This window comes from Pseudopipra pipra, chromosome W, assembly GCF_036250125.1.
Source record: "Pseudopipra pipra isolate bDixPip1 chromosome W, bDixPip1.hap1, whole genome shotgun sequence".
In the NCBI taxonomy this organism is placed as follows: Eukaryota; Metazoa; Chordata; class Aves; order Passeriformes; family Pipridae; genus Pseudopipra; species Pseudopipra pipra.
This window is the reverse complement of record NC_087580.1, coordinates 6,199,191-6,227,114: the sequence shown is the minus strand read 5'-3', so window position 1 is coordinate 6,227,114 and position 27,924 is coordinate 6,199,191. Positions and strand designations below refer to the sequence as shown.

Sequence of the window (27,924 nt, the reverse complement as noted above, 5' to 3'; positions counted from 1 at the left end):
TCAAACATAGCCCTTCTTGGGGTGTATGTGTGGAGATTCCTCCCTTGGGCTGGGGACCCCCCAAGGATACTCCTGGAGGTTGAGCAAAAGAGTTCTCCCCACAAGCATTGGTATGGGTGAGTTACATCCAATCTCTACTTAATGATTATTTCCCTTCTGCTACCTTGAGTATAATTGCTTCAGTAATTGCTTCATTAGAGTGCACTATCCTATCCTACCCTGTGCTAGTAGTAGTCTTAGCCTTTATATTGTGTAGTAAATCATTCTTATTAAGATCTTCTCTCTGTTCACCTGTTGATTTGTCTGATCATTTGTATCAATAAATGATTCATTTTATAGAAATAGTCTCACTTTGTCATCATTCAAACCTGCAGGACAGAAGTGGTTCAATCCCACCTCTGTAATTCCTCAGATTTAAACCATTGACATGATCCGAGGCTAAGATTGGATCCAGGCACACCGAGACTCCTCTCTGAGAAGGACTTTAGAAAGCAAGGGGGTCCTTTCTGCCCCTTGTGACTCCCCAGCAGGGCTTCTGTAATAAATGTTGTCTGAGCCTTCCACTCCCACCCGTGACAGCGACCTGGGGGTGTCTCGGCCCTCCTGGTCTTGGAGCCAGAGGAGCTGCTCCCAGGGCTGCTCTCAGTGCTGCTCCTCGTGCAGAAGGAGCTGTGTCATGGCAGTGCCAGCCCTGAGGACGTGCTGCTTGTCCTGGAAAGGGAAAGGAGAGGCTCTGCTGGGAGGGCTGAAGGTCGGTCTGTCCTCCCTGCTGGGAGGGGTTTCCCTTTGCCTTCTGGCCTGCAGGAGAAGGGCTCCCTGGAGAGCAGAGAAAGCAGCATTTCCCCATGCTGGCCTCCCAGGCCTCCCTGCAGAAGGAGCCCAGGACTCGGCTGTGTCCCTCCAGGGAGCCCCCAGCCTCGGACACGGTGCTGGCAGGCTCCTGGCTTGGGGTGCTTTGTCACCCAGACGGCCCTTCCCAGCCCCCCTCTCCTCACGTGCCACCAGGCACAGATGGACCCACGGACGTGGCCATCCCAGCTGTGGCCCAAGGCGTGGGAAGCAGCAGCTCTCTCCTCTCCTCCTGGCAGCCCAGCCAATTGACCAGCACGTAATGGAAGAGGGGGTAAATGTCTTCACAGAGCTGCACTTCCCGGCTGCCAGGGAAGGGGTGTTGCTCCTGGGTGACATATTTGGACCATTGTTTCACAACTGTGCCAGGAGAAGAGAAAAGGGAGCACTTGAGAGTCTGCAGCCAGGAAGGTTCCTTGCACCCTCCCCCAAGCCAAGCTTTCTGGGCAGTCCCAGGCTCAGCCCAGGACCAGCTCTGGATCCAGGCTCAGCCTGTGCCCTGAGGTATCTGGATTCAAACCCCTGGCTGTTTCTCTCCTCCTCCCCATTGCACCTTTTCCTCCTAAGTGGCTGTTCCTCTCCAGCCTCTTCCACTGCACCCCTGCACTTCCCCTCTCATGTACTCACCCTTTTAACCCTGAAGCAAAGCCAGGGAACAAAGTCATGGGAAGGGACCCGGCAGTTCCTCCACCCCAGCACTGGGGAAGGGACCCTGCAGCTCCTCCACCCCAGCACTGGGGAAGGGACCCTGCAGCTCCTCCACCCCAGCACTGGGGAAGGGACCCTGCAGCTCCTCCACCCCAGCACTGCCACATCCTGCCCACAGAAACCTCCCAGGCTTCCCCCGCTCCTCCTGCTCACTCACAGCAGTTGGGGATCTCCAAAGCCTGACCTTGCAGCAGGCTGACACTCCCCATGTTCCCTCTGAGATCACAGGGAGGCATCCAAGGTCACTCCAGCCCCATCCCTGGGATCCCGGCCAAGGAGCCGACACTCAGCACTGCAGACGGGCACAGGATCCGGCCCCTCCACACCCGACTGGGCACAGCAGGGCGGGAGCGGCGTTCCCAGGAAGGGGATGCACCAGGGGCTGCGGAGAAGGCAGAGACAGGCACTGAGAGGAGTAGGGAGAGACACAGGAGGCTGGGGCTGTTCCCTGGCAAGGCTGGGGCTGCTGGGCCGTGCGGGATGAGCCAGGGGGTGTGGGGAGAACTGTCTTCCTAAGGGGGACCCAGAGGAGCCCTTGAGGCAAATGAGGAGGACAGAGAGGGGCAGAGACCCTGCAGGTTTTTCCCAGCGGGTTCCCACCCTGCAGGAACTGGGATTGGGCTGGTAAGGCAGAGCAGCCGGCTGGCCCTGGCTCAGAGCAAGGAGGCACAGCAACTTCGTACCCCCAGTCCAACAGGGAGCTTTAGAGAAAGGGGAGGGACCTCCCCATGACCGCAGACCCCTGCCCAGACCAGGGGGCCGAGAGTGCCGTGCCGGAGCTGCGGCCACTTTGCCCAAGGTGAGGAGCACAGCCTCACCAGGGCCCTTCCCCATGGCCTTCAGGTGGCTCTGGAGCTTGGACAGGGCACAGTGGGAGCAGGAGCAGGCCAGAGCCACCCAGATGTCACTCACAGCTGCCGTCACATCATCTGTCACCCCTGAACAAGCACCACGGGACAAGCTCGTGGCTTCCATTATCTGGTGGTTTGACACTGTAATGGAACTACAGTGCTATTTTTTCCTGTCCTGTATGTTCTTTGCCCACAGAAATAGGGAAGGTCTCCTTTCCAGGATGAAGCCATCCCAAATGTCCCGTTGCTCTGGTGGCAACTCATGGAAGTTGTTCATTTCTGCAGCTTTATTTGCAAGCTGTTTCCTTCCACCTCTGCCTTGGGCTGCTGAGGCTGCACCAGCAGCTCCACTGTGCAGGGAACAGAGGCTCTTTGGCTCTTTGGTCCCTTAAGTGTGAGCTCATTTGGATCTTCCTCTGGAAACCACCCTCACAAAACCTCCTATTGATGCATAGATAGCACATAACAGTGACAATGGGAAGCTGATGTCCAGTTAAAAATTCAGACTTCCCGGAGCTGGGGACTGTCACTTCTTAACTTCATTTGCTGCCCCTTGTTTCCCTCACCTGCTGGAACACTCTCAGCACCCTGTCTCTTATTATACCCAGAGCTATTCTGGGGTTAGGTTGCCAGCTTTTGAGCAAAGCTCTATTCTAACTGAGAAAGTTTTGGGTAGTCCCATTTCTGGAGAAAATTTATTTATTCTAGAATTCTGTGATTGATGAGGGTTTCCTTTCTTCAAACCTTACAGGTTATGTCCTATAAAAGAAATACTTTTTTGAACTCAATGAATCCTGCTTTTTGCCAGCTGGGGTCCTATCTGTGCAGGTACTACTGAATATGGAACAGTTCTCCTCTAGTTGGGGGGGGGGCTGTTTTGTTTTGTTTTGTTTTGTTTTGTTTTTTTAATTAATTTCTTAGCAGCTGTATCAGGGAGAGTTTGGAAGGAACAAAACCAATATTTATTATCAAGAGGTGGCCAACAAAAGGAAAAAACCCAAGAGAGAGGAAGGAGGAGAAAAATAAGCCCTCAGTATGACTCCCCCAGTCCCCCAGGTGCTGCTTCTGAAGTTATCTCACCTCCCCAGAATGCCCAGAATTGCCCAGAGCAGAAGCTGCACTCTGGGACAGTCGGCAGGCTCACAAGGTCACAGCGTCCCCGCAACAGGCAACGTTGTCCTTTCAGGTGAAGCTTGTGTCTGCTGAGCACGAGCCATCAGCTTTTTACCCAATTAATTGGTGAGGTCTGCCTGGGCAGGTGTGGCCAGCACCACCCAGCCAGAGGCCTTCAGTCCCTGCCAGCGTTCTGGAAGTGGTGCCCCTTCTGCGCATGCGTGTGTCCTTTGGAATTCCCCCCACACTTGCACACTGTACTTCAGGGAGTCTGGGGCCATACTTCATCCCCCTCCCCTTCACTTTCTTCTTCAAATGCCCTTGGAAGGCCATCAGCCAATAATAAGACACCAATTAATTGTAGTTTGTACAAAACGCCTCCTTCAAGGATGAAGTTCCCGTTTCTCAGTGCTTGTTTTCTCCTACCTTGGCAGGAAAAGGAGAGACTGTCCCAGGCGGCTGGGCCAAAAACAGACCAAAAGTATCAACATCTAACACAACCCTGACACATCCGCAAACAAAAAGGGAAATTTCTTCAGCCTGTTTGTGGTCCATTGTAGTGTCCCTCCCCTGAGAAAGCTGGTGCAGAACTTGTGGTCCTTCCAACACTTGGTGTTGTCATTGGGGCAAAGTGGGACAAGATGTGTTTGAAAGTTTCTTCCTGCCCTGCTGTGTGCTGCTTGTTGCCTGGTGCAGCAGCAGAGCAGAAATTCACTGTTGGCATCTGGCAAAGCAGCAGGAGAGAGCAGTTGTGAGGGGAAGGGGGGTGAGGTGTCTGCTCTTCAAGAGGGACAAGACAAAGGAGTTGGGGAATTGTCCTGGAACTCTGGCCTGGCGGGCTTGGAGCGCTGGGTGGGCATTTCTTGAGAGCTGTGGTGGCCCCACTTCGTCCTGAGCCTCATTTGATGGCAGTGTGTCCAGAGGCAGCCCGGCTCCAGGCTGAAGCAAAAAGCCAGAGCGGGTGATGCGGGAGCTGCTCCAGCGCCTACCGCAGCCTGCGGCCCGGTGGGAGCGTCCCGGGCCCTGCCCCGGGGCGCCCTGAGGCGGGGCAGTGCCCACTCCCGCCGGCCGCCCTCACAAGGCCCAGGCCGCCTCCTTCCCACAAGGCCCAGCAGGGCCGCCCTCACACCTGCCCCGCCCTGCCCTGTCCCGCCCGGCCCCACCCTGCCCCGTGGCCTCTGTCACACCCCACGCTGACGTGCTGAGCCTTCCACCAGCCATTGTGACGCCACAGGCGCCAGTCGGGCACGGCTTTGTTGGTGCCCGCAGCCGGCGCCCAGAGCTGCTGTAGCCTCTCGGGGAGCAGCAGCACATCCCGCTCGGGGAGCATTGCGCGCCTGCATCGCCGTCTTGGCAGCTGCAGGCCACGACCACTGCGCAGGGCGACCTCGTCTGCCTTGTGCTTCATACCCTGTGCCCGTCCTTATTCTCGTCCCCTTTGTCACCCTCCCCCTAAACCTCGCCCGTCCCATTCCTCATCCCCACTTGGCTCCCGGCAGCCCGCCGGGGCCTTCTTGCCCTTCCTGCTGCTGGGAGCTCCAAGCAGGGCCATGCCGTGGCTTCTGAGCAAGAAGCGACGGCAGTCGCCCTCCAGCAGCCCCAGTGGGCAGCCCTGGGCTGCCACCAGCTCCAGCAGCGCCTCCCAGCTCCGGGAGCAGGGGCTGGGCAGGCTGCACCGCGCGGCCGCCCGCGGTGACCTGGGCTGGCTGAGGCGCTGGCGCTGGTACGTCAAGGTAGTCGGCATCGACAGGCCAGACCAGGAGATGCGGTGAGTTCTGGGCCACGCTGATGGCACACCTTGGCTGCTCCTGAGCCAAGCTGCAGTAGTCCTCGGCAGCCCTCTCTTAGGGACAAGGCTTGAAAAGTGACATTTGCCCTGTCAGCTGGGACAGGGAACTCTTGAGCTTTTCACTGCTCGGAGCTGCCGGCCGGGCTCCAGCGCTGTTGCAAACGCGTGTTGCCCAGCTGCCCCTTGGCCGTGCTCTCTCTGCAGGGCTGTTCTGCAGCTGCTCAGCCCTCACCTGTTCTGCCCTCTGGCTCATCAGGGCAGGGTTGCAGCAGCAGCAGCAGCAGCAGCAGCAGCAGCAGAGTCCGGGCAGAGTCCCCAGGGTGCTGGGTAGAGACACAGCTTGGGCTCATCCTTTGTCTGTCTGGGTTAAGAGCGTCTGTTTAATTTTTAGGACACCTCTACATCTGGCTTCGGCCAATGGCCATGCAGATGTCATCAGATATCTGCTAAGAAAGAACAGCCAGCCCAACCTCACTGACAACTTCAAGAGAACAGCCCTGATGAAGGTGTGTGGAATGCCTTCTGAGCTTGGAGGTGGGGCTCAGTGCTGGGGTGTTAAAGGGGAGGTGTCTGGCAGGATTCCTTGCAGGGCAGGGCCATAGAAACAAACCTATTGCAATGGGCACAGCACAGCCTCTGTAGCTAATCTTTGCAGATGGTCTTCTATGGCAGCACTCAGGAGCTGAGGGAGTTGTGACAGAGGGGGATGGAAAAGTTGGAAGCCTTTCCCTTTTGGTGTGTTGTTGCCAGGCAGTCCAGCAGGAGCAGGAAGAATGTGTTGCTGTTCTGCTGGAACACGGTGCCGACCCCAATCTGGCAGACGCTGACGGCAACACTGCCCTTCACCTGGCTGTGCTCTCTAAAAACACAGCTGTAGCAGGGCTGTTACTGGAGCATCATGCCAACAGTGATGCTCAGAACCAGGTAACCTTGGCACGTGGCTAAAGCTGCTCTTTCCAACAGCTGCAGAGCTTGTCTGTGTCTTTCTAATGGAGATTCTTTCTCCTTTTAGTGGGGATTTACCCCCTTGAAACTTGCAGCCTTGCAACAGCACGAGGAGATTCTGGAGTGCCTCGTGAACAAAGCAGCTGACAGGCCTGCTCAAGGCCAGGGGGAAAGGTGAGGGCTTTGTCAAAACAGCCCCCGGGTGTTCTGGGTAGTCTGCAAGTGTGACCCAGACGAGGGGCGTGGCAATGAGCTGGGAAAAAGAAGGAGCAGCCCCGTGGAAGCAGTTCCCCGTGGGACTGGTGAATGCAGGTCTGCCCTTGGCTGCTCTCGTACCTCAGGGGCTCTCGTCCTTTGCCCGCTGAGGTCTGCAAGAAAGCCTTGTCTGTGGTGCCCTCCCCCCACCCAGAGCCAGAGCCCCGGGGAAACTTGCCAGTAGCTCAGCAGCGTGGCTGCTCTGCAGGCCAGGGGGGTTTGAGGCACGGCAGAGTTGGGGCGTTCAGTGCTCTGAAGGGAAGCGTTGGGGGAAAGAGAAGCAACACTGTCCCAGGGGACACGAGGGGCTCCGAGCACAGAAGGAGAAAACTTCCTGCCATGGAGATGGTCAGGGGGTCGAAGGGCTTGCCCTGGGAGTTTGTGCAGCCGCATCTGGGGGGACTTTGAAGAGCAGTGCAAGGAGCCCTGAACAGCACGGCCTGAGCTGGTAGCTGAGGCTGCTTTAGGGAGGCCCCTTGTAAGAGAAATTCTCCAATGCTTCCATGGACTTGGCTTTGCTTTCCCGGAGCTTGTAGGAAAGGGGGGAAGAGCTGTTTTGGGAGCAAGCAGGGGAAAACTGATGCAGAGTCAGACATGTTTCCGATGAAATTTTGCATGCTTTAGGAGTGCTCTTGTGGTTCCTGGAAGCCACGAGGCTCACCTGGAGGAAGATAATCTGCGCTTGCAGGAGGAGCTGGACAGGGCTGACGCGGAGGTATGGAAAGCCTGTCCCCACAGGGAGAAACCTGGGGGTGCCTGTTGCTTCCTATCCATCCTGAAAACGGACAAACCAGTGTTCATTGTGTTCATTGGGGAGTAGAAGTGAAGCTTTGAAGGGACTTGAATGGATTGCAGTTCTTTGGGCAGAGGGGATGCACACAGACATGCAGCACCTGAGTTCTTCAGCAGCAGCTGGCTCCTCTCTGGAAAAGCTCCCCTGACAACTGTGGATTCTTCCCGTGATTTTACAGCTGCAGGAGGAGGAAGAAAAGCATCTTCAGTCTGAGCATTGTGTTCCTGACTTGAAGAGTGCCTTGGATGCCAAGAAAAGAGAGGCATTAACTTCTTCCCAGAAACTGCAGGACCTCCTGTTGGCATCTTGCGAGACCAATCCGACTCTAAACCAACTGGAAGAAGACGCGCAACAGTAAGAGAGTAACCCAGTGAAGCGAGGGGTCTGTGGCTTTGGGGGATTGGGTGGAAACAGGGGGACAGTCAGTGGGATTTTGAAGGACACTTCTGCTGTGGCTTCTGTTCCTTAGCACAGTTTGTCTGGCATTGGGTTTTCTGGTAATAAGAGCTGTATTTCTTCTTAAGCTTTGCCAGTGAGAACAGCAGATTGGAAGCCACTGTCCAGCAGCCAAGCGAGAGCGTTGAAGCCCTTCCGAGAGCCCTGCAAGCCTCTGCCTCAGTAAGCTGGTGCTAAATTTGCCTTTTTGTGTGACTCTTGAGCCTAGTTGCCTATTTCTGTGGGGCAACTGTCAGATGAAGTTTTCCTGCAGAACCTGGGGAGCTCAGTTTCTGCCTTCTCCTCAGCAGAGGCTGCTCAGAAAGCAGCCTGGTCCTTTCCCCAGCTGCTACAAAAGCCCTGAGGGTATTTGGTGTGCTGGACGCTGGAGGAATTCTTAGATTCTAAATGAGGAGTTTCATCATGAGCTCCAAGGGACCCAGAAGTATTGTTGCCAGAAGTGTCTCCCAAATTCTTAAGTAGGTGTAAAGTTTCTTCTTTCTGTGGGGGAATCTTTCAAGTGTTTCCTAGGCTGGTTTCCAGTAGATGATAAATACAGTTGCCATGGCCACCCCCTTGAGAGGTTTTCCCAGAATTCACTGCCTTTAGACCATGCTGAGTTTCCCTATTATTTTTTTTCTGTGCACAGGGTGGTGAACTTTCCCAGCAGCTGGACATGGAGCCTAGAACAGGCATGCAGCTCGAGGCCCTAAACCAGGCTTTGCAAGAAGAGCTGTCCACTCTGCTTGGGAAGTGTGAAACACTGGAGAAGAGCAAATGTCAGCTGCAAGAAGAGGTGACAAAACTCCACCACCATTTGGAGACTTTGGTGCTGGATGGCAGCCAAAGAGAACAATGTACAAGAGAGGTGGAAGAAGGAGCTGACCAGGAAAGAAGTCCAAAGCTACAAGAGGTCAGCCCTGTTTTGCAGGTAAGTGAATTTCTCCCCAGTGTCCACAGGCTCTTCATTAGGAGCTTTGAAGCAGAGTGCTCATTTGGGCTTCTTTCCCACTGCAAAGAATTGTTTGCCCTGGTAGCTCCTGGGTTCTGCCTTGATTGCTGCTGGGAGTGAGGAGGCAGAGCCGCCTCTCTGAGTAAGGCTGGGCCCTTGGAACTGGGTGTGTGCAATTTTGTGCTGGGCAGAGCTCTCTTTTTCTTGTGGTGGTTGAAGGTGCACTGTCTCCTTCAGGCACAGGCAGCCCACCAGGCCCCACTAGGACAAATTGAAGGCAGTCATTGTGAATCCATGAGAATCCAGTTGGAAAAAAGGATTAGAGATCTGGAAAGTGAATTGGACAGGATCAAAAACACCCAACAAGAGAGTGCTTCTCGTAAAGAAGCAGCACAGGGAGAGATGGGGATGTACAAAGAGCTGTATGTGGAGGAAGTGAAAACCAGAAGATGCCTTGCCAAGAAACTGGAAAGGTAAGTCCTTGCTTGTTTGGAGAGGTAATGAGAGACTCCTTTTTCTTCCTGCATTTTCCTTGGGAATCCATCTTCTCCATCTGGCCAGCATTATTGCCCTCCACTGGCCAGCAGGGTCTGATGGAGTTGCCAAGACACTCTCCTTGATGTTTGAAAAGTCGTGGCAGTCAGGGGAAGTCCCAGGTGAGGGGAAAAAGGGAACCCCACTGTGCCCATCTTTGAAAGGGGTAGAAAGGAGGGCCCTGGGAACTGCCAACCTGTCAGCCTGCCCTCTGTGCCTGGGGAGGTGATGGAAAAGATCCTTCTAGAAGCTCTGTCAAGGCACGTGGATGACAGGGAGGTGATTGGAAGCACCAGCACAGCTTCGCCAAGGGCAAGTGCTGCTTGACCGACCTGGTGGCCTTCTAAGATGGAGTGACTGCCTCAGTGGACAAGGGCTACCCATGTCATCTCCCTGTCATTCTGGAAAGCCTTTGACACAGTCCCCCACAACATCCTTCTCTCCAAAGTGGAGAGAGACAGACTGGATGTGTGGACTGTTAGATGGATAAGAAATTGGGTGAACAGTGCCATGCAGAGGTGGTGATCAATGGCTCAGAGTGCTGAGGGCCATCAGTGCCGAGTGGTGTCCCTCAGGGGTCTGGACTGGGCCCAGTGTTCTTTAATGTCTTCACTAATGATCCAGAGGAAGGGCTGGAGTGCGCCCTCAGCAAATTTGCAGCTGACACCAAGCTGAGGGGTGTGTTTGACACAGCTGATGCCATCCAGAGGGCCCTGGTCCAGCTGGAGAAGTGGGCCCATGGCAATCTGCTGATGGTTTACCAAGAGCCAGTGCAAGCTGCTGGCCGTGGCTCAGGGCAGCCCCTGTATCAGTGCAGGCTGGGGGATGAAGAGGGGCAGAGCAGCCCTGCCGAGAAGCCCTTGGGCTGGAGGAGAGGCCGGACATGAGCCGGCGATGTGCGCTCGCAGCCCAGAGAGCCAATTGTGTCCTGGGCTGCGTCCAAGGCAGCGTGGCCAGCGGGTGGAGGGAGGGCATTCTGCCTCTCTGCTCTGCCCTTGGGAGAGCCCAGCTGGAGGGCTGCATCCAGCTCTGGGCTCCTCAGCACAGCAAGGACCTCCAGCTGTTGGACTGAGCCCAGAGGAGGCCACCAAGGTGCTTGGAAAGATGGAGCACCTCTGCTAGGAGGAAAGGCTGGGACAATTGCAACCCTTCAGCCTGGAAAAGAGAAGGCTTTGGGGTGACCTAATTGTGGCCTTTTGGGGTGTGAAGGGAGCCCACAAGAAGGATGAAGAGAGTGCATTTAAAAGAGCAGGTAGTGAGAGGACAAGGGGGAATGGCTTCAAACGGAAAGAGAGTAGGTTTAGATTTGATCCTGGGAAGAAATTGGTTGCTGTGAGGCTGGTGAGGAACTGCAACCGGTTGCCCAGAGAAGCTGTGGATGCCCCATGGCTGGAAGTGTTCAAGGCCAGGTTGGATGGGGTTGTGAACAAGCTGGTCTGGTGGAAGGTGTCCCTGCCCAGAGCAGGAGGCTTGGAACTGGATGATCTTTAAGGTCCCTGCCAAGCCAAGCCATTCTAGGCTTGGATGCTGTCTGTGCTGTTTCTGTGAGACTGTGGGGGAAAGGCTGGTTCTTCCTGTGTTTCATGGTTTTCTTGACTAATTTGCTGTGCAGGCTGGAAAAGCTTCTGAGGACAGAGAGGAGGAAACTCCGGGTTAATGAAGAGAAAGGAAGTCAGTCCCAGCTGGAAGAAATGAAGAGGAGATATTCTGAAAAGGTCAAGGAAGTTGATAGATTCCAAAGAGAGGTGAGCTGTGCTCTGGGTGGTGCTCTTTGGTTGTGGTGTTCCTTCTTTTGAAAGCTGGGAGATGCTTTCCCTCTATTTCTTGTCATGTGGATGTTTTTATTCGCTTGGCTGCATTTTGGATGTGATGGGCTTTTCTTAATGCTCCTCCTGCTGTTCCAGTGGGAGATGACTCGAACTAATCCAGAGGTAGTTCTCCTTCTGGGGAAAGATGCAAATGTTGAGGGCAAAGCAGTAGGTGTAAGGGCTGATGGAGGCCAGGCTGTCCTGCAGAGGAGGGGCAAGCCAGGAGTGGCAGCCAGCCTGGCAGGGTGTGTGAGCTGAGGGGCCAGGGAGCCGTCCCACAGGCCCTGAGCAAGAAGAGCAGAACAGGTCCCCTGAGAGTGAGCGGGGTCAGCCAAGAGTGCAGATCCCCCGGCTGGGCCTGAGGGATGGGCAGGTCTGCCGTCCTGGCAGGACATCACGTGCATGGGCTGAGAGCAGTGGGGCCCAGCTCAGGCCTGGCTGCAGCTGGAGGGAGGCTGTGACAGCGTCCTCTGGGTGTGCCAGATGAATTGCTGCCCTGGCAGAGAGGGGAGGAACAGCGCTGTCACTGGCAGGGCACCATCAGCCCCTGAGCCCTGTCTCAGGCACGAGCTGAGCAGGAGGCACTTGAGGTTTGGCTTTTCTCCACAGTGTTGTTGCTGCCCAGGGCCCAAGGAGGACAGGGGCCTCCCAGGGGAAAATCTGTCCCTTCTTGCTCACGGGGAGCTGTTTCAGCCCATCCTGTGGCGGGGAGCCAGAAGGACTGTTCCCAGCAGTGCTTTTGAGGCTGCTGTGCCTGTGCAGCAGTGGCACAGAACCTTTCATCCCTTCTCCGCTCGTCACTCGGATCCGTTGCTAAAGCGGCGTCTGTCAGAGTCACGCTTGGGTTTGAAGGCATCCCTGTAGAATGGCTTCCTGCCTTTGCAGTCATTCCTTTGGAGTCCAGAAGCTTGGAGCATTTTTGCATGAGGAACTCCAAAAGGCTGGGAAGCTGAGGAATCCCATGACAAATGATGGGAAAGCTGTTCTTGCTGGAAAAGAAAAGCCTGGTTGCACTTTGTGTCTAGTCCTGAGCCAGCAGATGATGAATAAAGTCTCCCTGGGCACCTCCTTTTGAGGTTTTCCCAGAATTCACTGCCTGTAAACCATGCTGAGCTCCTTTTTTGTTCTTTCTGTCTGCAGGTTGCTGAACTTTCCCAGCAGTTGGACAGGGAACGTGAACAGTGCACGCAGCTGGAGGCCAAAAATCAGGCTTTGCAAGAAGAGCTGTCTGCCCTGCGTGGGGAGTGCGAGAACCTGGCCATGGACAAATGCCAGCTGCAAGAAGAGCTGGCAAAACTCCACCATCATTTGGAGACCAACGTGGTGGATCGCAGCCAACTCGAACAGTGTAAAAGAGAGGTGGAAGAACAAGCAGACCAGGAAATAAGACAAAAACTCCAAGAAGTCAATGAGTTTTTGCAAGTAAGTGAATTTCTCCCCAGTGTCCACAGGTGCTACGTAAACTTCTCTTGTGGCCATGGTTTTGGTCTTTTTCTTTTGCTCCTGTATTCTGTGGGTTAGCTTCTGTCTTTGCTGAAGGCAGTGGCAGAAGGCAATCTGGTTGGGCAGGAGTGCTGTCATGGGTGTGGAATGTGGCGTCAGGTCCCTGAATCCAAAGGCTGCCCAAGGCAGATTCCCACTTTGCAGTGCCTGGGGGGATCTCTGTGCACTGCTCTGCTTTTCACTGCTCATCCTTGAATGGGTTTGGCAACTTGCAGCTGTCATGGCCAGACCTACAGATGCTGCTTTGTCCTTGTAGGGGGTGAAAGTGCTCAGAAAAGGAGTCACTGAAATTCCAGTGGTGTGGGTGAGGGGCTGGAGGTGGATGTGGAAGCTCTTCTTGTCTTTGAAGAATCCTTTTGGATATGCCCTGTCCTACAGACCCAGTGTCTCTTCATTAGGAGCTTTGAAGCAGAGTGCTCATTTGGGCTTCTTTCCCAATGCAAAGAATTGTTTGCCCTGGCAGCTCCTGGGTTGTGCCTTGGTTGCTGCTGGGAGTGAGGAGGCAGAGCCGCCTCTCTGAGTAAGGCTGGGCCCTTGGAAGTGGGTGTGTGCAATTTTGTGCTGGGCAGAGCTCTCTTTTTCTTGTGGTGGTTGAAGGTGCACTGTCTCCTTCAGGCACAGGCAGCCCACCAGGACACCTTAGAAGAAATCAGAGCCAGTCATTTCGACTCACTGAAAAACCAGTTAGAAGACAGAATTAGAGATCTGGAACGTGCACTGGGAAGGACAAAAAGCAACCAACCAGAAAGACCTTTTCAGAAAGAATCCACCCAGGCAGAAGTGGACAAGTACAAAGAGCTGTATCTGGTGGAAGCCAAAACCAGAAAAAGCCTCGCCAAGAAACTGGAAAGGTAAGTCCCTGCTTTTTTGGACTGGTAAGAACAGACTCCTTTTTCCTCCTGCATTTTCCTTGGAAATCCCTTTTCTACATCTGGCCAGCGTCAGGTGTGACAGCAGAACGTGGCATCTTTGTGGGGAACGTTCCTTCAGAGCCTTCCCTTCCTCAGACCTGTCTTCCTTTCTCTTTAGAGTTCCAGCAGTAACCCCACAGCAGCACCACTCTGGCATTATTGGTGTCTTTTCAAGTTGAGGTTGTTTTAGCAGGCAGTCTTTTTGCCAGTCTCTACTCTCATGCTGTGGGTGACAGAGAAGATGAATCTTGTGCCCTTTCCTGTTTGAATAAGGAGAGGCCTCTGGGAGAAGAGAGTTGGATTCTGTGAATCCAAAATAAGGCGGCTCTTTCTTGGCTTCTGTTTTGGCAGCGGGTCTGAGGGTTGAGCTTTCCTTGAGAAGGCCAGGGTAGGCCAGAGTTCTTCTGGAGGTGACACTGGCTGCTCCTTGCACTTGGTGTGATTTCTTAGAAACAGGCCCTGTGAACAAGCTCAGATCAAAGGATGTGCTTGTTTTGGACGCTTTTCATGCCCTTGGCTTTTAGAAGTCGAGTAGTAGCCAAGGCTGTGGAGGGTAAGTTTGCAAAAGCCTTCCTGCCAAAGATGACTCTGTGTGTGCTTGTGAATGTTTCAGAGCTACTGAGAGACTTGCAGTGGCCAACACCAAGCTCTTTTTGGAGCGCCACAGAAGCAGATCTGTGGTCCCAAGCAGCGCTGTCAGCGGAGTTCTGGCTGCAAGTCCACTTCTGGATTCACCTGGCCTGGGACATGTTGGCATCAGTTTGGGACTGAGCAGAAGTCTGGCTCTCAGAACACCACCCAGACACCTGTGGTAAAGCCCAAGACTTCTGCTCATCAGGTTGGTACAGATTTTCCAGAGTGGTCAAAGGCCAAAAAGATTGAAATGGAAGCAATGAGCTGTGGAACTCCATTCTTTTCCAAGAGAAACTGTGGGAAAGAGCTCTGTTGCACAGGAACCTCCCACCTAAGTTCTACCCTAAATTTACACGTAGTAATCTTCTGTAGTCTGTGGGGTTTGGCAGGAAGCCAACTCCAACCGGCTACAGATGGTTTTGGTGTCAGAAGTGGGATTGTTTTGGTTCCTTTGGTTTTGTTGTGGGAACATTGTCTGGGAAAGCTGCCAAGAGCAGGTTTGTTTTGTCAACATCCACCATTGTTTTGGGACACTATCGGGAGAGCTGCCAAGGAGGATTTTGTTTATCTAAACATAGCTTTGTTTAGGAACAAGGAGAAAGAAAAATAGTAACAATGGCCTTTTTACTAATTTTTTCCTGATTCTTGCTGGTTTTGTGCCTGTCCCAGGACATCCTGTAAGGGACCGTTCAGATGGATGGAACAAATTGCTTCCTTTCCTTAATTTCGACATCCACAGCCTAGTAACCAGTTTCCTTAATGGTGGCCTTCAAGGTTTGGTAGCAAAGACTCCAAGATCAGCTCTAACCCATCCCTGCATTGTTCAACGACAATGATCCTAGTGGTGAAGGCAGCGAAAATGCTACTTAAAATTGGAGAGGTGGTGCTGCATTGGTCCCCTTGTTGTACAAAAGGAATCGCTGGAGCTTTGGGGACAAGAAGTGCCAACGGCCACGACAACTGTACACAGGCAACAGTATCGGAGGAACCGAGATGCTGTGACCCCCATCCATCCATCCAGTACATCCATGACATCATTGTGTGGGGGGACACAGCAGAAGAAGTTTTCGAGAAAGGACAGAAGATCATCCAGATTCTCCTCGAGGCCTGTTTTGCCATCAAGAAGAGTAAGGTCAAGGGACCTGCCCAAGAGATCCAGTTCCTAGGGCTGAAATGGCAAATGGACGACACCAGATACCAACAGACGTCATCAACAAGATTGTAGCAATGGCTCCACCCACAAACAAGAAAGAAACCCAAGCTTTTCTGGGAGCCATTGGCTTCTGGAGGATGCACATCCCAGAGTACAGCCAGATGGTGAGCCCTCTTTACTTTGTGACCCGTAAAAAGAACAATTTCCAGTGGGGTCCTGAACAACAACATGCTTTCAGGCAGATCAAGCAAGAGATTGCACATGCCGTGGCTGTTGGAGCAGTCAGGACAGGACCAGAGGTAAAGAATGTGCTCTACTCTGCAGCTGGAGATAAAGGTCCCTCCTGGAGCCTCTGGCAAAAGGTGCCTGGGGAGACATGAGGGCGACCACTGGGTTTCTGGAGCTGAAACCACAGAGGTTCTGAGGCCAATTCCACCCCTGAGGAGAAGGAAATCTTAGCAGCCTATGAAGGCATACGAGCAGCTTCAGAGGTAATTGGTACCAAAGCACAGCTCTTCTTGGCACCCCAGATGGGACCCCAGCATGCAAAGTGTAACTAGATAAGGGAAAAAGGGGTAGAGTTTATCCATTTTAGGGAAAGGGTGGCCAAAAAAGGAAATACTTCAATGCAGCAAACTTTGGCCAATGGGGGAGTGGGGTCTAAGGATACAGACATCAAGGGGAGTTTTCATCAAACTTTCAGGGGACAAACAAGGGAAAAACTACAAGAAATGTTAACACAACCGTAAAACTCGAAAGGCATTGGGTCTGAACTTCTTGACAACTTCATCCAGGGCTTTCATCCTCTGGAGGGTCACACATTTCTTGTTGTCTTCTCCAGCTTTCAGATTCAGCAATGTCCTCACTCCTGACAGACCAGGGTCCCCTTTCCAGAGTAATGGAGGAGCACCGTGATTTTTTAATCCAAAATTCCCGGATTTGAATGAAATGCTCTGGAAAGGCTCTGGAAATCATTGGGTGTTCACAGTGAGTCTCTGGTTTCCCATCCCCTGCTTCAGATGTGAAAACATGTTCCTTGCAGTCGGAATGTAAACTCATCAGCTCCATTAAACTTGAGCACTATATCCCATCATCCAGATCATCAATGAAGATGTTCACCAGGAATTGCTGATCACTGGCCTCCAGCTGGATGTTGCACTCCTGATCACCACCCCGGCCAGCAGATTTCAACCAGCCTGCTGTCTGCTCATCCAGCCCATACTTCATGGGCTTCTCTGTGAGGGAGCCCTGTCTGTGTCCACTAGTACACACATTCATTTGGATTTTAAACAATCAAACAGAAGTGAGTGTTTTAACAGCAGAATTATTTTTCAAAGGGAAATAGAAGGGTGAGAGGTTTTAATTTTAATGATCATGTTTTACATGATACTAATTGACATCTAGTAGAAATGAGAGAGCACCTTAAGAGACAAATCTACATTCTCTGTTTATGCCTCTGAATTACAGGTATGGCTTTGATGGAACGAGTGCCTTCAAGCTCCACTGGCAGGCACTGTTTGAAAACTATTTGGGTGATTTTTGATAAGAAATGAAAGATGCAACAGCAGGAAGCCATTCAGCAATCCCTGACAAGGGAGGTCCACTGTCAATTGCTGGGAGGGCCCCCACCTGTTTCTTTTAATGGTGCTCCCAAATCCCACCCCTTGGGCCTCCCATCCCATCCTTTTTGGTCCCCTCAGGCATCTCCTCCCCAGGATCTGCTCTGTGTCCTACCCAGGGTCCCCAAACATCCTCCCACTGATCATTCCCAAAGCTTTTCTTTCCAGACCTTTGCGTTTCACCCAGGCCACTGCCCTGATACCTCCCAAGTCCATTCCTTGACTCCCTCTCCACTCCCAACCATCTCCCAGTGCCCTCATTTTTGTCCTCCTCCATCCTCCTCCTCCTGTCCCCACCAAGCCTCTCCCTTGCAGTCCCCATGTCCCTACACTTGAATTCCTTTCCCCTCCCCTGTATCCCACACAGGGCCCCTTCAACACCCCAATCCCAGTCCCGTGGGCTCCCCAGTTCCCCCCAGTTCAGCATCTTTGGGTCCCCCCCAACCTCCCCCCACCCTCCCTGCAGGCCCTGAATTCCCCTGGCTCTCCTTGTCTCCATCCCCACCCTGGGCCCTGCAGGCACAGGGGTTGGAGGTGAAACTGGGTGCAGTGGGAGCAGGGGGAGCAGAAGGGATTTTCCCCCTCAGACGGGGGGCAGCCCTGGGCTGGGGGGGCTGGGGACACCCGTGTCCCTCCCCCAGCCCCACAGGAGCCAATCCTGCTTAACCCTTTGCTCTCCTTGCCCAGGCACTCTTGGCAGGAACCCAAAATGATCTGCGGGAGGTGAGTGGGCCGGGGGGACTGGAGGGCATCCAGTCTGGGAACTGGGGGACACTTTGGTCCCCCCATCCCTCGCTGGCACCGGGGACATCCCAGTGACCAGCCAGGGCTCCTGGTCTCTCTCCAGCTGCATTTAGTGGACATTGGGATCCTGAAGATGGCTCAGGTGGGTACCAGGAGTTCTGCCTGAGTCGGGTCCTCCCCTCACATGGCCATGACACTTCTGGCCATCCCAGTCTGCCCCAGTATACCCCAGTGCACCTTCCCCAAGGATCCCATTTCTTCCCCCAGGCTCCCAATACATCCCACTGCACCCAGTGTGTCTCTGAGTCTGTCTTTGTCCCCAGCCCCCTGTGGTTGAGAAGGTGGTGGGTCTTGTTGGTGAGAAAGGCGTGGCTGCATCCCTGGATGTCTGAGGTGAGCAGTGCCTGCAGGGAGAGGGGTCAGGACAAGACCCCTCTCATGTTGCAGTGGACTTTGGGGGTGACATTTTGGGCTCTGTCTTTCAGGACTGGTGGTGACACCCGTGCCCTGTCCCCCTCCAGCACCATGAGGAGATGATCATCCCTGGAAGAACCCCCTGATTTCCCTCAGAGCCCAGGGCCATTTCCCCTGAATGATCAATAAATCCCTTCAGCAAAGCCACTCTGCCTGATCTTGTGTGTGTGTGTTCCCATCTCCATGTGTGTGCTCCCATCTCCATGGGTGTTCCCATCTCCATGTGTGTGTTCCCATCTCCATGTGTGTGTTCCCATAGAATCATAGAATCAGCTGGGTTGGAAGGGACCTCAGAGATCATCAAGTCCAACCCCTGATCCACTACCACTGTGGTTGCTAGACCATGGCACTGATGCCACATCCAGTCTCTTCTTAAAAACCTCCAGGGACGGAGAATCACCACTTCCCTGGGTAGCCCATTCCAATGGCTGATTACCCTCTTTGTAAAGAAATTCTTTCTAATATCCAACCTAAACCTCCCCTGGCACAGCTTAAGACCATGCCCTCTTGTCTTGCTGATGGTTGCCTGGGAAAAGAGACCAACCTCCACCTGGCTACACCCTCCTGTCAGGGAGTTGCAGAGAGTGAGGAGGTCTCCCGTGAGCCTCCTCTTCTCCAGGCTGAACAGCCCCAGCTCCCTCAGCCTCTCCTCACAGGACTCGTGCTTGAGTCCCTATCCCAGCCTTGTTGCTCTCCTCTGGACCTGCTCCAGGACCTCAATATCCTCCTGATCTGAGGGGCCCAGAACTGGACACAGCACTCCAGGGGTGGCCTCACCAGCACTGAGTCCAGGGGAAGAATCACTTCCTTGGACCTGCTGGCCACACTGTTCCTGAGCCAGGCCAGGATGCCATTGGCCTTCTTGGCCACCTGGGCGTGCTCTGGCTCATGTTCAGCTTCCTGTCAATCCAAACCTCCAGGTCCCTTCCTGCCTGGCTGCTCTCCAGCCACTCTGTCCCCAGCCCAGGGTGCTGCAGGGGGTTGTTGTGGCCAAAGGGCAGGACCCGGCCCTTGGCCTGGTTGAACCTCATCCCGTTGGAATGAGCCCAACTCTCCAATCTATCCAGGTCCCTCTGCAGAGCCCTCCTGCCTTCCAGCTGATGGACACTCCCCCCCAGCTTGGTGTCATCTGCAAACTTGCTGATGATGGACTCAATCCCCTCATCTCATCATGGCCAGTCTTCACAAATGAAGATTTGGGAAAGGTCTCCACCCACATTTGTTACAAGCGCGCTGGTGATACAGGGCTTTGCAAATGCGGGTAAGGCCTTCGAGCCTGAGCAATGGATATTTTAGGTGAGACACAGCGTGCACTGAACTGAGCCCACCCTTTAATCCTGAGGTTCATCTGCCGGGGCCGAGCGAGCTTGGACGGTGGCAGCGAGGTGCTCAGGATGTAGGTTGGTTCAGAGTGACCTTCTCTTAGATGGATGACCAGGTCGAGAGCAAAACGGCCTCAGAGTTTTTCCAACACATCCCCCCCTTGCCTCCGTTAAGGCAGAAAGTGAAGTGCCACTTTCCAAGGAGAGGAGGGGAGAAAAAAGCCCCCCCCAGCCCCAGAGAGAGCTGTCAGGCTGGAATGTAGTTCTGCCAGCCAGCTCCTTTGGGTAGGTAATCACCCAAGGCAGAAAACTGTCCTCCCCATTCAACATCCCTCCCCCACAGGCAGCAGGGGAAAAAAAATTCCCGTCCGGGTTTTTAGAACAAGTAAACCCGTGACACTGGGGAACAAATCCCCCAGTGTATTTCCCCCATCTCTACACTGTCAACTCCTTTGAACACCAGGCTGGGCAGGGATTCTTACTGTCATTGGATCTCTGTGAACACAAACAGAGCTGTCCTTGGGGGCTGAATGACTGCAAGGCTCATAAGTTAACACAGCAGTGAGGACTTGTGCTCCACATGCCAGCAGCTGTGCCACAGGGAACTGTGTTACTGGTAAATTTCATTGAATCTGGCCCAGTGCTACAGACAGAGCCCATTCATCCTGGGTTTGCACCTACTAATTTTCTTCTCATCGAAACCCCCTTTCCATACTTGTTGGGTTTAACAGCCTTTGCAACACCTTGCAAAGCACAGTGACACAAAAGAGCTGGTTAATATTCAAGGATCACTTCCATCAAGCTCAAGAGAGTTTCATCCTAAAAAGCAGGAAATCAGGCAGAAATTCCAGGAGGCCTGCATGGATGGCTTGACAAGGAGCTTCTTGTTCAAACACAAAAAGGAAGCTTACAGAGAGTGGACGCAAAGAAAGAAAACAGAAATGTTATCTGGGCATGCAGGGATGAAGTTGGTAAAGCCAAAGCCCAAATGGAACTGAATCAGGCCAGTGATGTCAGAGACAACAGGAAGGACTTCTTTATGTCTGTAGGTGACAAAAGGAAAAGCAGGGAAAATGTGGGCCCATCTCTCAACAAGATGGGGCAGCTTGTTCCACAGGACAGGAAAAAAGCAGAAATACTGAATGTCTTCTTTACCTATGTCTTTCCTGGCTTTTCCCAACCTTCAGGGATCAGGACAACTGTCTCTAGGAAACCCTGTTCCAGAACAGGCCTTGGACTAGAGCACCTTAGTCTTTCCATGATTATGTGCAGAGGGTGAGCAGTGGCCACCAGCAGAGCAGGGCCATACCCACAGTGCAGCCTGTGCCAAAGCACACACAGCATAGAGGGGCTCCTCCGCCAGAACCAACGGCAGTCGCCATCAAGACTCCAGGATGTGTCCTCGTTTTCTTCTGTTCCCCCTGCTGGCTTTGCTTCTCCCATTCCCCCATCCCAAGGCTGTCCCCTCTTCTTCCCTCTGCTTGCCTCTGGGACAGGTGGGGACCTGTCCAACTTTGGCAGAAAGGGCACGGCTGCCACAACTGTCCCGACATTTGAGGAGAACTGCTGCGTTTGGTGACAGAATTGGAGCTCTTTGGGCCTAGGTGGGAGGGATGAGGAGAGTCATATTTTTGAAGGCTTCTTATGGCTTTCTTCCCGGGCTGGGAGTTAAGACTTCTCTTTCTGCCCTTGCTCTGAGTGCAAATCAGTCCAGCAGACATCTTCAAGGCTGAAAGAGAAGCCAGGCCTGAAGGCCGAGCCAGAGCTGTCCTCTGCTCCCTTCAGCTCTGCTCACAGCTGCATCTTCAGCCTGTCCCAGAGGCCAGGCAAATGTGTGCCCTTCCTCTGGGAAGGCTTGAAGCACAGTGGTGTTAAGATCATGGCCTCCAGGTGAGCTATTGCTGCTACTCAGTTGCCAGACTCTTGCAGTGCTTTTGAGCCCTCCTCTTTGTGTTCTGGGCAGAAGATAGTGGGTGAGCTTCTGGTAGCCATAAACACAGGCAAATCCCCGATCCTGTGGGAAGCAGACCGGTTTGCAGCCCATAAAGAAAAAGGGAAATTTCTTCAGCCTGTTTGCGGTGCATTGTAGTGTCCCTCCCCTGAGAAAGCTGGTGCAGAACTTGTGGTCCTTCACTTGGTGTTGTCATTGGGACAAAGTGGGACAAGATGTGTTTGAAAGTTTCTTCCTGCCCTGCTGTGTGCTGCCCGTTGGCTGGTGGAGCAGCAGAGCAGAAATTCACTGTTGGCATCTGGCAAAGCAGCAGGAGAGAGCAATTGTGAGGGGAAGGGGGGTGAGGTGTCTGCTCTTCAAGAGGGACAAGACAAAGGAGTTGGGGAATTGTCCTGGAACTCTGGCCTGGCGGGCTTGGAGCGCTGGATGGGCATTTCTTGAGAGCTGTGGTGGCCCCACTTCGTCCTGAGCCTCATTTGATGGCAGTGTGTCCAGAGGCAGCCCGGCTCCAGGCTGAAGCAAAAAGCCAGAGCGGGTGATGCGGGAGCTGCTCCAGCGCCTACCGCAGCCTGCGGCCCGGTGGGAGCGTCCCGGGCCCTGCCCCGGGGCGCCCTGAGGCGGGGCAGTGCCCACTCCCACCGGCCGCCCTCACAAGGCCCAGGCCGCCTCCTTCCCACAAGGCCCAGCAGGGCCGCCCTCACACCTGCCCCGCCCTGCCCTGTCCCGCCCGGCCCCACCCTGCCCCGTGGCCTCTGTCACACCCCACGCTGACGTGCTGAGCCTTCCACCAGCCATTGTGACGCCACAGGCGCCAGTCGGGCGCGGCTTTGTTGGTGCCCGCAGCCGGCGCCCAGAGCTGCTGTAGCCTCTCGGGGAGCAGCAGCACATCCCGCTCGGGGAGCATTGCGCGCCTGCATCGCCGTCTTGGCAGCTGCAGGCCACGACCACTGCGCAGGGCGACCTCGTCTGCCTTGTGCTTTCTACCCTGTGCCCGTCCTTATTCTCGTCCCCTTTGTCACCCTCCCCCTAAACCTCGCCCCGTCCCATTCCTCATCCCCACTTGGCTCCCGGCAGCCCGCCGGGGCCTTCTTGCCCTTCCTGCTGCTGGGAGCTCCAAGCAGGGCCATGCCGTGGCTTCTGAGCAAGAAGCGACGGCAGTCGCCCTCCAGCAGTCCCAGTGGGCAGCCCTGGGCTGCCACCAGCTCCAGCAGCGCCTCCCAGCTCCGGGAGCAGGGGCTGGGCAGGCTGCACCGTGCGGCCGCCCGCGGTGACCTGGGCTGGCTGAGGCGCTGGCGCTGGTACGTCAAGGTAGTCGGCATCGACAGGCCAGACCAGGAGATGCGGTGAGTTCTGGGCCACGCTGATGGCACACCTTGGCTGCTCCTGAGCCAAGCTGCAGTAGTCCTCGGCAGCCCTCTCTTAAGGACAAGGCTTGAAAAGTGACATTTGCCCTGTCAGCTGGGACAGGGAACTCTTGAGCTTTTCACTGCTCGGAGCTGCCGGCCGGGCTCCAGCGCTGTTGCAAACGCGTGTTGCCCACCTGCCCCTTGGCCGTGCTCTCTCTGCAGGGCTGTTCTGCAGCTGCTCAGCCCTCACCTGTTCTGCCCTCTGGCTCATCAGGGCAGGGTTGCAGCAGCAGCAGCAGCAGCAGCAGCAGCAGCAGCAGAGTCCGGGCAGGGTCCCAAGGGTGCTGGGTAGAGACATAGCTTGGGCTCGTCCTTTGTCTGTCTGGGTTAAGAGTGTCTGTTTAATTTTTAGGACACCTCTACATCTGGCTTCAGCCAATGGCCATGCAGATGTCGTCAGATATCTGCTAAGAAAGAACAGCCAGCCCAACCTCACTGACAACTTCAAGAGAACAGCCCTGATGAAGGTGTGTGGAATGCCTTCTGAGCTTGGAGGTGGGGCTCAGTGCTGGGGTGTTAAAGGGGAGGTGTCTGGCAGGATTCCTTGCAGGGCGGGGCCATAGAAACACACCTATTGCAATGGGCAGGGCACAGCCTCTGTTAGCTGATCTTTGCAGATGGTCTTCTATGGCAGCACTCAGGAGCTGAGGGCGTTGTGACAGAGGGGGATGAAAAGTTGGAAGCCTTTCCCTTTTGGTGTGTTGTTGCCAGGCAGTCCAGCAGGAGCAGGAAGAATGTGTTGCTGTTCTGCTGGAACACGGTGCCGACCCCAATCTGGCAGACGCTGACGGCAACACTGCCCTTCACCTGGCTGTCCTCTCTAAAAACACAGCTGTAGCAGGGCTGTTACTGGAGCATCATGCCAACAGTGATGCTCAGAACCAGGTAACCTTGGCACGTGGCTAAAGCTGCTCTTTCCAACAGCTGCAGAGCTTGTCTGTGTCTTTCTAATGGGGATTCTTTCTCCTTTTAGTGGGGATTTACCCCCTTGAAACTTGCAGCCTTGCAACAGCACGAGGAGATTCTGGAGTGCCTTGTGAACAAAGCAGCTGACAGGCCTGCTCAAGCCCAGGGGGAAAGGTGAGGGCTTTGTCAAAACAGCCCCCGGGTGTTCTGGGTAGTCTGCAAGTGGGACCCAGACGAGGGGCGTGGCAATGAGCTGGGAAAAAGAAGGAGCAGCCCCGTGGAAGCAGTTCCCCGTGGGACTGGTGAATGCAGGTCTGCCCTTGGCTGCTCTCGTACCTCAGGGGCTCTCGTCCTTTGCCCGCTGAGGTCTGCAAGAAAGCCTTGTCTGTGGTGCCCTCCCCACACCCAGAGCCAGAGCCCCGGGGAAACTTGCCAGTAGCTCAGCAGCGTGGCTGCTCTGCAGGCCAGGGGGGTTTGAGGCACGGCAGAGTTGGGGCGTTCAGTGCTCTGAAGGGAAGCGTTGGGGGAAAGAGAAGCAACACTGTCCCAGGGGACACGAGGGGCTCCGAGCACAGAAGGAGAAAACTTCCTGCCATGGAGATGGTCAGGGGGTCGAAGGGCTTGCCCTGGGAGTTTGTGCAGCCGCATCTGGGGGCACTTTGAAGAGCAGTGCAAGGAGCCCTGAACAGCATGGCCTGAGCTGGTAGTTGAGGCTGCTTTAGGGAGGCCCCTTGTAAGAGAAATTCTCCAATACTTCCATGGACTTGGCTTTGCTTTCCCGGAGCTTGTAGGAAAGGGGGGAAGAGCTGTTTTGGGAGCAAGCAGGGGAAAACTGATGCAGGGTCAGACATGTTTCCGATGAAATTTTGCATGCTTTAGGAGTGCTCTTGTGGTTCCTGGAAGCCATGAGGCTCACCTGGAGGAAGATAATCTGCACTTGCAGGAGGAGCTGGACAGGGCTGGCGCGGAGGTATGGAAAGCCTGTCCCCACAGGGAGAAACCTGGGGGTGCCTGTTGCTTCCTCTCCATCCTGAAAACGGACAAACCAGTGTTCATTGTGTTCATTGGGGAGTAGAAGTGAAGCTTTGAAGGGACTTGAATGGATTGCAGTTCTTTGGGCAGAGGGGATGCACACAGACATGCAGCACCTGAGTTCTTCAGCAGCAGCTGGCTCCTCTCTGGAAAAGCTCCCCTGACAACTGTGGATTCTTCCCGTGGTTTTACAGCTGCAGGAGGAGGAAGAAAAGCATCTTCAGTCTGAGCATTGTGTTCCTGACTTGAAGACTGCCTTGGATGACAAGAAAAGAGAGGCAATAACTTCTTCCCAGGAACTGCAGGACCGCCTGGAAGAAGACGCGCAACAGTAAGAGAGTAACCCAGTGAAGCGAGGGGTCTGTGGCTTTGGGGGATTGGGTGGAAACAGGGGGACAGTCAGTGGGATTTTGAAGGACACTTCTGCTGTGGCTTCTGTTCCTTAGCACAGTTTGTCTGGCATTGGGTTTTCTGGTAATAAGAGCTGTATTTCTTCTTAAGCTTTGCCAGTGAGAACAGCAGATTGGAAGGCACTGTCCAGCAGCCAAGCGAGAGCGTTGAAGCCCTTCCAAGAGCCCTGCAAGCCTCTGCCTCAGTAAGCTGGTGCTAAATTTGCCTTTTTGTGACTCTTGAGCCTAGTTGCCTATTTCTGTGGGGCAATTGCCAGATGAAGTTTTCCTGGAGAGCCTGGGGAGCTCAGTTTCTGCCTTCTCCTCAGCAGAGGCTGCTCAGAAAGCAGCCTGGTCCTTTCCCCAGCTGCTACAAAAGCCCTGAGGGGATTTGGTGTGCTGGACACTGGAGGAATTCTTAGATTCTAAATGAGGAGTTTCGTCATGAGCTCCAAGGGACCCAGAAGTATTGCTGCCAGAAGTGTCTCCCAAATTCTTAAGTAGGTCTAAAGTTTCTTCTTTCTGTGGGGGAATCTTTCAAGTGTTTCCTAGGCTCCTTTCCAGTAGATGATAAATACAGTTGCCATGGCCACCCCCTTGAGAGGTTTTCCCAGAATTCACTGCCTTTAGACCATGCTGAGTTTCCCTTTCTTTTTTTTTTCTGTGTCCAGGGTGGTGAACTTTCCCAGCAGCTGGACATGGAGCCTGGAACAGGCATGCAGCTCGAGGCCCTAAACCAGGCTTTGCCAGAAGAGCTGTCCACTCTGCTTGGGAAGTGTGAACAACTGGAGAAGAGCAAATGTCAGCTGCAAGAAGAGGTGACAAAACTCCACCACCATTTGGAGACTTTGGTGCTGGATGGCAGCCAAAGAGAACAGTGTACAGGAGAGGTGGCAGAAGGAGCTGACCAGGAAAGAAGTGCAAAGCTACAAGAGGTCAGCCTCGTTTTGCAAGTAAGTGAATTTCTCCCCAGTGTCCACAGACTCTTCATTAGGAGCTTTGAAGCAGAGTGCTCATTTGGGCTTCTTTCCCACTGCAAAGAATTGTTTGCCCTGGTAGCTCCTGGGTTGTGCCTTGATTGCTGCTGGGAGTGAGGAGGCAGAGCCGCCTCTCTGAGTAAGGCTGGGCCCTTGGAACTGGGTGTGTGCAATTTTGTGCTGGGCAGAGCTCTCTTTTTCTTGTGGTGGTTGAAGGTGCACTGTCTCCTTCAGGCACAGGCAGCCCACCAGGCCCCACTAGGACAAATTGAAGACAGTCATTGTGAATCCGTGAGAATCCAGTTGGAAGAAAGGATTAGAAATCTGGAAAGTGAATTGGAGAGGGTCAAAAACACCCAACAAGAGAGTGCTTCTCATAAAGAAGCAACACAGGGAGAGATGGGGATGTACAAAGAGCTGTATCTGGAGGAAGTGATAACCAGAAGATGCCTTGCCAAGAAACTGGAAAGGTAAGTCCATGCTTGTTTGGAGAGGTAATGAGAGACTCCTTTTTCTTCCTGCATTTTCCTTGGGAATCCATCTTCTCCATCTGGCCAGCATTATTGCCCTCCATTGGCCACCAGGGTCTGATGGAGTTGCCAAGACACTCTCCTTGATGTTTGAAAAGTCGTGGCAGTCAGGGGAAGTCCCAGGTGAGGGGAAAAAGCGAACCCCACTGTGCCCATCTTTGAATGGGGTAGAAAGGAGGGCCCTGGGAACTGCCAACCTGTCAGCCTGCCCTCTGTGCCTGGGGAGGTGATGGAAAAGATCCTTCTAGAAGCTCTGTCAAGGCACGTGGATGACAGGGAGGTGATTGGAAGCACCAGCACAGCTTCGCCAAGGGCAAGTCCTGCTTGACTGACCTGGTGGCCTTCTAAGATGGAGTGACTGCCTCAGTGGACAAGGGCTGCCCATGTCATCTCCCTGTCATTCTGGAAAGCCTTTGACACAGTCCCCCACAACATCCTTCTCTCCAAAGTGGAGAGAGACGGACTGGATGTGTGGACTGTTAGATGGATAAGAAATTGGGTGAACAGTGCCATGCAGAGGTGGTGATCAATGGCTCAGAGTGCTGAGGGCCATCAGTGCCGAGTGGTGTCCCTCAGGGGTCTGGACTGGGCCCAGTGTTCTTTAATGTCTTCACTAATGATCCAGAGGAAGGGCTGGAGTGCGCCCTCAGCAAATTTGCAGCTGCCACCAAGCTGAGGGGTGTGGTTGACACAGCTGATGCCATCCAGAGGGCCCTGGACAAGCTGGAGAAGTGGGCCCATGGCAATCTGCTGATGGTTTACCAAGAGCCAGTGCAAGCTGCTGGCCGTGGCTCAGGGCAGCCCCTGTATCAGTGCAGGCTGGGGGATGAAGAGGGGCAGAGCAGCCCTGCCGAGAAGCCCTTGGGCTGGAGGAGAGGCCGGACATGAGCCGGCGATGTGCGCTCGCAGCCCAGAGAGCCAATTGTGTCCTGGGCTGCGTCCAAGGCAGCGTGGCCAGCGGGTGGAGGGAGGGCATTCTGCCTCTGCTCTGCCCTTGGGAGAGCCCAGCTGGAGGGCTGCATCCAGCTCTGGGCTCCTCAGCACAGCAAGGACCTCCAGCTGTTGGACTGAGTCCAGAGGAGGCCACCAAGGTGCTTGGAAAGATGGAGCACCTCTGCTAGGAGGAAAGGCTGGGACAATTGCAACCCTTCAGCCTGGAAAAGAGAAGGCTTTGGGGTGACCTAATTGTGGCCTTTTGGGGTGAGAAGGGAGCCCACAAGAAGGATGAAGAGGGCGCATTTAAAAGAGCAGGTAGTGAGAGGACAAGGGGGAATGGCTTCAAATGGAAAGAGAGTAGGTTTAGATTTGATCCTCGGAAGAAATTGGTTGCTGTGAGGGTGGT

General features: G+C 54.2%; 1 protein-coding gene and 2 long non-coding RNA genes across 4 annotated transcripts; all 3 read left to right on the top strand.

Annotated features, from left to right (window-relative positions):
- Positions 1–5,071: 5,071 nt before the first annotated feature.
- Positions 5,072–26,538, top strand: LOC135404816 (ankyrin repeat domain-containing protein 26-like). Its single transcript, XM_064639546.1, has 9 exons — positions 5,072–5,289; positions 5,702–5,816; positions 6,061–6,234; positions 6,323–6,429; positions 7,135–7,225; positions 7,482–7,657; positions 25,188–25,281; positions 25,747–26,028; positions 26,287–26,538. Exons 1-9 carry the CDS (start codon positions 5,072–5,074, stop codon positions 26,524–26,526), a joined length of 1,497 nt encoding a protein of 498 aa, XP_064495616.1. The 3' UTR covers positions 26,527–26,538.
- On the top strand, positions 15,655–16,813 carry LOC135404352 (uncharacterized). 2 transcript variants are annotated; one of them, XR_010425623.1, is made up of 4 exons: positions 15,655–15,723; positions 16,074–16,219; positions 16,331–16,581; positions 16,700–16,813. It is a non-coding gene; the product is annotated as an uncharacterized LOC135404352 (long non-coding RNA). The 2 variants fall into 2 exon arrangements; XR_010425622.1 differs by lacking the exon at positions 15,655–15,723 and having other exon boundaries at positions 15,996–16,219.
- On the top strand, positions 17,189–18,212 carry LOC135405102 (uncharacterized). Its single transcript, XR_010425738.1, has 2 exons — positions 17,189–17,988; positions 18,081–18,212. It is a non-coding gene; the product is annotated as an uncharacterized LOC135405102 (long non-coding RNA).
- Positions 26,539–27,924: the final 1,386 nt, after the last annotated feature.